At 36.0% G+C, this 9,722-nt stretch overlaps 2 protein-coding genes across 2 annotated transcripts; both read left to right on the top strand.

Moving 5' to 3' along the window:
• Window positions 1–5,208: 5,208 nt before the first annotated feature.
• Window positions 5,209–5,715, top strand: LOC137617500 (zinc finger BED domain-containing protein 5-like). Its single transcript, XM_068347519.1, has one exon. It carries the CDS (start codon window positions 5,209–5,211, stop codon window positions 5,713–5,715), a length of 507 nt encoding a protein of 168 aa, XP_068203620.1.
• Window positions 5,716–6,064: 349 nt separating this feature from the next.
• On the top strand, window positions 6,065–6,571 carry LOC137617499 (zinc finger BED domain-containing protein 5-like). Its single transcript, XM_068347518.1, has one exon. The coding sequence runs from the start codon at window positions 6,065–6,067 to the stop codon at window positions 6,569–6,571; it is 507 nt and encodes a 168-aa protein (XP_068203619.1).
• The last annotated feature ends 3,151 nt before the right edge of the window (window positions 6,572–9,722 follow it).

Here is a 9,722-nt window from a genome sequence, read left to right as displayed (position 1 = left end):
ACTTCAGTAGTTCACTATTACCCGGGGAGAAGGTGGTAAACAAAGCAAAACTGTGAAGTCATATGACTCTCTTACAGAGTTCATCAAACTAAGAATGACCCTAGCTTATTAATAAACTGAAAACTAAAACAAGATCAAAAGGTTGGACAAGTATTAACAACTTACAATTAGATTATAATGAATTTACTTTAATCTAATGATTATATATATATATATATATATATATATATATATATATATATATATATATATATATATATATATATATTATATATATATATATATATATATATATATATATATATATATATATATATATATATATATATATATATATATATATATATAATATATATATTTAAAAGCAGAATATAAAAATGACTGGTGAGATTGTGCCAACCGTGTGTCACACAATTGTACATAATTATTTTGTATATATTATGCTTGTATCTGCGCTCTTCCCTCGCACTAAATGAACCTGAAAGATCATGTCTCCTGTTTTGCTCTGTAACATTGTCTGTCTCTCGAACATGTTATGTCCTGTTGCCTTGAGGTTTTGTATATAAAGGAGAGTGTTCCTTAATAAACAACTCAGTTGATTGCATCCTGCCTTTGAGTTCACAACCTTCTCCCTCCTTCGTCACATTGGTGACCCCGGAGTGACTCGCTCCTCCCGCCTCACTCCCCCCCCTCCCCACTCCACCTCTCACCATTACTATGACGACGTCAACGCATACCTTCTGCAGTAGTACGCGCCGACGCCAGCCGACCGTATAGCAACGCCAGCCGACCGTATAGCAACGCCTTTTCAGCTCTCTCAACAACCGTTGGGGGACCAAAGGGGCTTCGCTCACCCTCGGGAAAATGACCGGTTTTACTCGTCTGCAATCTGCCGCACACGGCTCTCCTCGTGAGGTGAACCTACTTCGTGCCCTTATGGACAGCCACTTCATGACTTGAAAACCTCCATCAACGCCTCCACTCGTGACGAAGAGGACACCTATTCAACTTCAACCGAAGCTGACGTGAATGCTGTAGGACATACACGCCTATGAATGCCGTAGGACACACTCGCCTATGAATGCCGTAGGACACGCCTATGAATGCCGTAGGACACACACGCCTATGAATGCCTTAGGACACACTCGCCTACCCCATGACGAGCCGGAGCGGCAACACAGCCACCCATCATCCACCACTCGCTCGCACCCCAACCATCGACTTCTACAGCCACTCACTGCCGCCAATCGGCGCAGTTTTTACTACTACCTCTCCAGATTCAGGGCACCTATTTAACATGTTCAGTATGTCATTTTTAGAGGGGTATCCATGTACAACCGTGTGTCACACAATTGTACATAATTATTCTGTATATATTATGCTTGCATCTGCGCTCTTCCCTCGCACTAAAAAGAACCTGAATGATTATGTCTCCGGTTTTGCTCTCTAACATTGTCTGTCTCTCGAACATGTTATGTCCTGTTTTGTATATAAAGGAGAGTGTTCCTTAATAAACAACTCAGTTGATTGCATCCTGCCTTTGAGTTCACAACCTTCTCCCTCCTTCGACACAAGATATAACTGAGGCCCTTTGCGTCAATCAGTATAACAGGAGATGATGATATACATACATACATATATATATATATATATATATATATATATATATATATATATTATATATATATATATATATATATATATATATATATATATATATATATATATATATCACCATCACCATCATTATTATCATTATCATCATCAAATCCTCTTATGCATGTCGATGCAAATGTCCTCGATTATATTTCGCTAGTCGTCTCTATCTTGAGCTTTTAATTCAATACTTCTTCATTCATCATCTCCCACCTCACGTTTCAAAGTCCCCCAGTCAATTAGGTCTGGGTCTTCCAACTCATTTAGTACCTGTTGAAAGTTTGGTGAACTAATCCCTATTGGGAAGTGCGAAGAGCATCCCCAAACAATATCAATCTACCCGTCACCAAGTCTAATCCACATATGGCATTTGAGTGAACTCTTAGATTTTCATCCTTATTCCTGTCCTGCCATTTAACTCACAATATTCTTTTGAAGACTTTGTTTTCAAATCTGCAAAATAAGTTGGATATTGTTTCATTGTTTTACCACGACTCATGTCCATACAGTTACACCGATATCACTAAACTTATATTTAGACTGATTTTTATATGTCATTTCAGGCGATTTTTTAAAAACAAAATTACTTAACATAGCCCATATCTGATTTGTTTTTTTAGTCTTTCACTAAAATCAAATAACAAATATTCTCTATTAGAGATCCCTCTTTATTAGATAATTCAACAATTCTACCTCATTAAACTTCTCCCTCATAAGTTATTTAATCTTCTATTGCATATCCCGTTCTCATCATCTCTTCTTTCTTCTATTTATCTTGAGTCCAACTTTATGTGATATTTCATTATGAGATTAAAGTAAATTCGTTATAATTTAATTATAGGGTGTTGATACTTGTCCAATCTTTTGATCTTGTTTTAGTTTTAAGTTTATCAATAAGCTAGCGTCATTTTTCGTATATTTAAGCTTTTTCTTAGTTTGATGAACTCTGTAAGGGAGTCATATGACTTCGCAGTTTTGCTTTGTCTACCACCTTCTCCCCCGGTATTAGTGAACCACTGAAGTGACCTATTAACGATCGTTGTTTTTCTCTCCTATGAGCTGTATTGACTCGAGTGGAAGGTTTGATCGAAGGTAGGTGATACGTGGCAGAGTTAGTTCGAGTTCCTCCTCACAGCCTGACGCTTTGCCATTTAACTTTTGGTCACTTATGAAGTTTTGGGATTACGGCTTATTTATTCCTTCACTGCCTTGTGTGTGGTCGCTGGTGTTTGTCACCCGCGACATTCATCAGTGCAGTTTGTGGCGTGTAAGATCCGTTGACGTCCCGGATTCTCGGAAGCTACCACCCTTAGTGTTCCCGTGGTATTTTGGATTGCCTGAAGGGATTGCAGCTTGACCCAGTGCACCTGCTCATCATCGTCAGTGAGTTCTTAGAACTCGTGGAGACAAGTAGGGCGGCTTTCTACAGGTATGAGATATCTTAATAACTATTCCAGACGATCGTGGATCGCTGAGTACCTGTAGATGTGCACACTCCTGTTTGCAGTACGTTCCTCTGGACCTTGTATGGCCTTATGAGACAATCCACTAGGCCTCTTGTGGTTATTCCTTTACATCAATTAGTAAGATTTTTTTTTCTTTTTTTGTAATTCATTGTTTATTAACTTGTTAAGTTTAGCATTCAAGTTAGTTTGTCTGTGTTAGGTAGGAATAATATTAGGTTTCCCATTTACTTTCTTCCTTATACCTAACTAAGTTTATTGGGTTAGATTTTTCTGGCCAATAATTTGAAAGGTAGCTGTCTGAAATGTCGCATTTAAAATTTTCCTATTTCTTAGCCTAGGGTTTAATTTAGTTGTAGGTGATTTTCAAAGATCTTAAGTTTGGTTTTCCGTTGATTTATACATTCATTTATTTTGGTTATTATTGTTACCAACCATTACCTTTTATTTTTTGTGTGTAAATAAATATTGTATCTTTTGTTGAGGTGTTTGTTCTTTTGTACCTAAGTTGTTGTGTTATACTTTTACTGACCGCAAATTCTGAGTAGAGACAAGAACCCTAGAAATTACGGCCCTAAATAAGGTCGTAACATTCATGCATTCTGGAAACCCAGATTTGCAAGTCCTGTGATGTTCTGCTAATAAGGACAGCGACATCATCATACTGTATGTTACTTAATTTCCTGTTACCAATCCAGTCCAGTCATTCTCCAATATCTCCAAGTGGTTTACGCATCATAAAATCCAAGAAGAGTACAAAAAAGCATAGGTAACAACACATTCCCTTGAAATAGTTCACTGTTCACTGGAGTTCATTTGATAGAACTCCACTAACATTAACTTTGCAATTGCTCTGCTCATGGACCGAGTAAAAGTTAATTAATTAAAAGGAACTCCTTAATAACGCAGGATTCTCCACAAAATTGTCCCGTGCACACCATCAAAGGCTTTTTTATAGTCCGCCAAAGACATTAAAAGTTGAATTCTTTATTCTACACATTGCTCAACCACATGTCTATAAAATGAAAATTTGTCAGTACAAATTCTACCTTTCTTAAATCCTGCTTGTTCTTTTTCTGTAGTCTCTTTAAAATGAGCGTAGTATATATTTTTATGACCACTGACGTAAGTGTGATTCCTCTAATTCAGGGGTTCCCAACCGGTGGGTCGCTGGGGGGGGGAGGGGGGGGGAGTTGTCGCATAGCCTTGTTTGAAGTAGCTTTGGATAAAATTAATTTTATTTCATCAGTTACATTTTTCATGCTCTTACATTTATTTTGTTTCGGTGCAAAGCAAAACGTTTGCTACGTGTGATACCTTGCTGCATTCTCATATGTATATTTTTGTGTGGGTATTATATTTTAGGTTAAGTTATTTTCAAGGAAAGCCCGAACCACGTGGGAGGTGGAGAGTACTGAGGAATTTAGGGTACACCCATAGGAAAAGATTAACATGTCAACACCTGGGCAGAGGTGAGGTGTAAGGGCAGAGTAGAAGGAGGATGAAGACCTGGAACACCTGACAGCACCTGGGAGCAGCAGAAAGGATGAAGACGAGGAACACCTGGAGTAAAAAAGGGATTTTGACGAAGGAAAAATCTATTTCTGGGGAGAGACTTGTGTTCGCCGGTGAAAAGGTCCTTCTTTTCACTTTTCTGATACAAATATATTCCTAATATACCAGAGAAAGTTAAAGTATTGGTATGCAGAGGTTACTACCTTCGCGCGAGCACCCTAAGGGCGTCGTGTATAAAGAAAGGGCGTGTGAAAGCCACTATTCACATGTCGTCTTCCAAGAATATTCCTTCGTCAATATACACAAGAGGGTTGTGCCGTAATAGCGGTCTCCATCGCAAACTTGATTATTGTGACAGTTTTAGTTTTCTCTTTTATTCGTAAGTGGCTACGATTTACTATAAATTTGATGCCTATCTTTATGTGAGTTATTGTTATTTTAGTTCTTGTATGATTTTTTGTATTTTTTTGTAGACAAAATTCATAAAAAGAAGTTATTCATGCAAAACCTTCGAATAAAAATCTTATAATGTATAGCAGTTAGCAAAAGTAAGAGCAATCTTGAAAACATCGCTATGTTTGAAAAACTTTGTGGAGTGAGGGATGAGTCTCACATCCAACTGGATCAGTTCCTCAAGGATGAGACTACCGAACATCTTCAGTCTCTAGAAAAGGAAGTTAAGCGTTACTTCCTTGAGCTTTCACAGGAACAGGAGGCCCTGGTAAGGAACCCATTTTGTACTGAACTTGATGTATCCAGCATCCCAGATGAAATTCAAGATGAATATCTGGATCTAAGGAACGACTCCTCAGCTCGCGATCTCTTCAAGGTGAAATCCGTGACTCAATTCTGGTGCGGTATGTATCAGTCATACTCCAAAATCAGCATGATAGCTTTACGTGTCATTGTTCCATTTGCTTCCACCTACTTATGTGAAGCAGGATTTTCCACTCTTGTCAATATGAAAACAAAGAATAGGAACAGATTCGATGTTGGAGATGACATGAGACTGGCTCTAACAAACGTTCGGCCACGAATTTCAAAGCTTGCTGCTGAAATGCAACATCAGGCATCCCACTAGCTGGGTTGGATAGCTGTTCAAACCTGTGTTAATATCATTCACATGTCGTCTTCCAAGAATATTCCTTCGTCAATATACACAAGAGGGTTGTGCCGTAATAGCGGTCTCCATCGCAAACTTGATTATTGTGACAGTTTTAGTTTTCTCTTTTATTTGTAAGTGGCTACGATTTACTATAAATTTGATGCCTATCTTTATGTGAGTTATTGTTATTTCAGTTCTTGTATGATTTTCTGTATTTTTTGTAGACAAAATTCATAAAAAGAAGTTATTCATGCAAAACCTTCGAATAACAATCTTATAATGTAGAGCAGTTAGCAAAAGTAAGAGCAATCTTGAAAACATCGCTATGTTTGAAAAACTTTGTGGAGTGATGGATGAGTCTCACATCCAACTGGATCAGTTCCTCAAGGATGAGACTACCGAACATCTTCAGTCTCTAGAAAAGGAAGTTAAGCGTTACTTCCTTGAGCTTTCACAGGAACAGGAGGCCCTGGTAAGGAACCCATTTTGTACTGAACTTGATGTATCCAGCATCCCAGATGAAATTCAAGATGAATATCTGGATCTAAGGAACGACTCTTCAGCTCGTGATCTCTTCAAGGTGAAATCCGTGACTCAATTCTGGTGCGGTATGTATCAGTCATACTCCAAAATCAGCATGATAGCTTTACGTGTCATTGTTCCGTTTGCTTCCACCTACTTATGTGAAGCAGGATTTTCCACTCTTGTCAATATGAAAACAAAGAATAGGAACAGATTCGATGTTGGAGATGACATGAGACTGGCTCTAACAAACGTTCGGCCACGAATTTCAAAGCTTGCTGCTGAAATGCAACATCAGGCATCCCACTAGCTGGGTTGGATAGCTGTTCAAACCTATGTTAATATTATTTTAAGAAATATATGTTCTCTTTGTGAATTCAGGTTGGACCAATGTGATTTAATTTGCTTATAAATAATTACAGCAATTTTAAATGTTTTCTTAGATGTTTCTTTCCCTCTCCTTAACTTAATAGAAAATAAAAGGAAAATTAAGCTGATGATAGTAAGCCCTAAGTAGGGGGTCGCATGGGTTTCAGATTTTTAGCAAAGGGGTCGCGAGTGCAAAAAGGTTGGGAATCCCTGCTCTAATTAATGCAGTCAGTAAGGTAACCTTTTTAGCAATTTTCACTAACACTCCAAACTCCCATTTATCAGGTTATGCCTCTACATGCAATATTCTACAAAATAATCTTGTAGGTAATTTAGGAGTCATCTCGGCAGTTATTCCGTTGTATCCAGAGGGTTTTAATGATAAAATTGAAACTTATAATGACCAGTTTCATAAACAGATTTGCATTGCTATAATATTCAGTAACGAAACAAATTTCCTCTGTAAATTTTACGTTTATTGTTATGATGAAAAAGAGTAAATATATATATATATATATATATATATATATATATATATATATATATATATATATATATATATATATATATATATTCATTATATTTGGTTTTCAATGTATGCTGCTGGAGAAGGCTATTCAGAAATTAAATTCGTTTAGTTAAAAAACAAACAAAAATTCAAAATTTTTATGACACCACCCATTTTCTTTTTTTTCCATTTCATTCTTTTTGTGATGCTATATTCCTATAATTTTATATTGTTAGTTATTGAGCATAATTAAATCTTATTTTATCTCCGAGTAATAGATATATCCGATGTATGGACTTATAAACTTGTCAATTTGTCAAATAGAGAATCTAATATTTATCTATTATTCCTCACATCTGACAATCTATCTATATATGTATTTTTTTATTCATTTAGGCTCATTTTCAAAGATGCATTACATCCCTTTGAGCAGCAATAGTCTCTGTCCTGTGAGAACTGTGTTTGCAAGAATATGCAAATGCTAATACGGTCTCTCAGAAAAGCAGTGTTGTCATAGTACGCAAAGCGTTGAATATGCTAGCTACTAATGAACTCTTAAAGTATAAACCAAAATTATTATATCTTTTTAAATTTTCTTTGGCATAGATACAGACTCCAAAAGCAATTAATTTTGTACGGCATAGCATGCAACTGGGAAGATTCAGATCTCTTTTAACCAGCCAAATATGCGTTTAATGGAGGCTTTAGTCGGAAATCTTCTGCATGAAAGAATAACCAAGAGCATTTTCGTGTCATTTGTTCCCAGTTTCACCGCTGTTTGTACATGATTAAATGTTAGGGATTCTAGATTTACGTCATCAATGGCCACTCTGAGAAGAAACAAAATCCAAGTACTTTAGGAGAGAGAGAGAGAGAGAGAGAGAGAGAGAGAGAGAGAGAGAGAGAGAGAGAGAGAGAGAGAGAGAGAGAGAGAGACGCATCCTTTGTAAAAAATAAAAAAAACATTATTATTATTATTATTTGTATAATAGGATTTTGGCTACTCTGAACTTAATGAGTAACGATGTTGTTGCGTGAGTCAAACAGTTAATATTCATTCATATCTTATAAGCTGCTATGGGCACTTATTTTGCAAATTATATCAAAATTGCAATTTTCTTCATAGTTTAATCTCTTCCAGTAGATTTGAACCTATAAAAACCTCAATTGGCTTTTATTACTTCTCTGTGCCTCCTACGCACAATTTGATTATTTTATCTATTTTGATTAATATAAATTGTTCATAAGCGTTAGTCCGTTCGTTTAAGAATGCCTTGCCCTATGCAAGACACAGCCTCTTGCGTTGGCAGCCCGTAATTATCATAGGCGCCCTACGTCCCCATTTCCTTTTTGCTAAGTTACACCATTGCTTTTGAAAACTTGTTTTCCTCTCTTTTTTTCTGGTGCTATATTTCTCTTTTCTATTTGCGTTGCCTGTCACAGTTTCCTTTTGGGACACAATCGTGAAAAATATTGTGTCATCGTTTCACGATAGCCTTTTTTCATCGTATGCCTGCGAGTGAAACGATGACTGGCTTCTTTTATTCCACGTTGGGTTTTGATCGTTGTTCAAAAGGAGAAACACTTTCGTCAGATTTTCCAAAACAGCAAACACTAATTCATGTCTTCGCTCTTATCCTGGATGGTCTCTCTGTTGCAAAAGAACATGATTTTCCTTTTAGTCGAAGCTCCCTGGAGTATTCCATTTGTAGCGAAAGTATGAAATCATCCCTCAGGACCAGAGAAGCTTCATCACAGATTATTACAAGTTAATGGATGAAACTTTCTTAATCATTTTTAAATGAAGTAAACTTCAGATATGCAGTTTTATTGGTATAAACAGCTAAATGAATCGTTAAAAAGGTTATTATTTCTGTGAGTTTGTATAATACACAATATTTTAAATCTGTTCACGTTTCTGAGTATTTCTAGAATATCATTTAGAAAACTGTTGATGCTTGATGGAAAAAGATTTTTTATTCCGAAATAAAGATAATTATAACTAATATCAATATTAGGATTATCAATGCCACCATTATTTTTATCATTATCATCATTGTTATGATTATTATGACTATCATCGTGGTAAATAATATTATTATAATTACAGGAAATCATAATGAAACAAAATTAATGAAGTTCTGAAGAAATTATTACTTTGGTGTTAGGAAATTATATCTAATAAGATACATCTGAATATTCATTGAAATTATACCAAAGACCGTTATCTTGGGTTAAAGTAAACACACCCCCTCAAATGGCTATCGGGGTTCAATGCTGTTCAAAATTACCTTAGAGAACGCATCACCCTGAATGATATTTACATTAGATAAGAGGGATACATTTGCTTATAATTTACGCTTAGCTTGATTCAAAATGAGAAGTACTCTTTAAAGACTTGAGAAAGAAAAAGCCTTTGTGATTTCGTATGTTGATATGGTTGAAAGTTATCAAAGAACCTTTGGTAATCATTAGAATAGATACATAGATGAAAAAACAGAAAACCTGGTCATAATTCCAAGAAAACTTTCCGTTATCTGAATAGAAATATTAATTACACTTTTTGGAGATTTCAACAAAAAAG

This window comes from Palaemon carinicauda, chromosome 23, assembly GCF_036898095.1.
Source record: "Palaemon carinicauda isolate YSFRI2023 chromosome 23, ASM3689809v2, whole genome shotgun sequence".
NCBI classification, from domain to species: Eukaryota; Metazoa; Arthropoda; class Malacostraca; order Decapoda; family Palaemonidae; genus Palaemon; species Palaemon carinicauda.
This window is presented reverse-complemented; position numbering and strand designations above follow the sequence as displayed.

What these genes read in the sequence shown, in the direction of transcription:
- LOC137617499 (XM_068347518.1), top strand. Translation starts at nt 6,065, where the DNA reads ATGTTTGAAAAACTTTGTGGAGTGATGGATGAGTCTCACATCCAACTG.
- LOC137617500 (XM_068347519.1), top strand. Translation starts at nt 5,209, where the DNA reads ATGTTTGAAAAACTTTGTGGAGTGAGGGATGAGTCTCACATCCAACTG.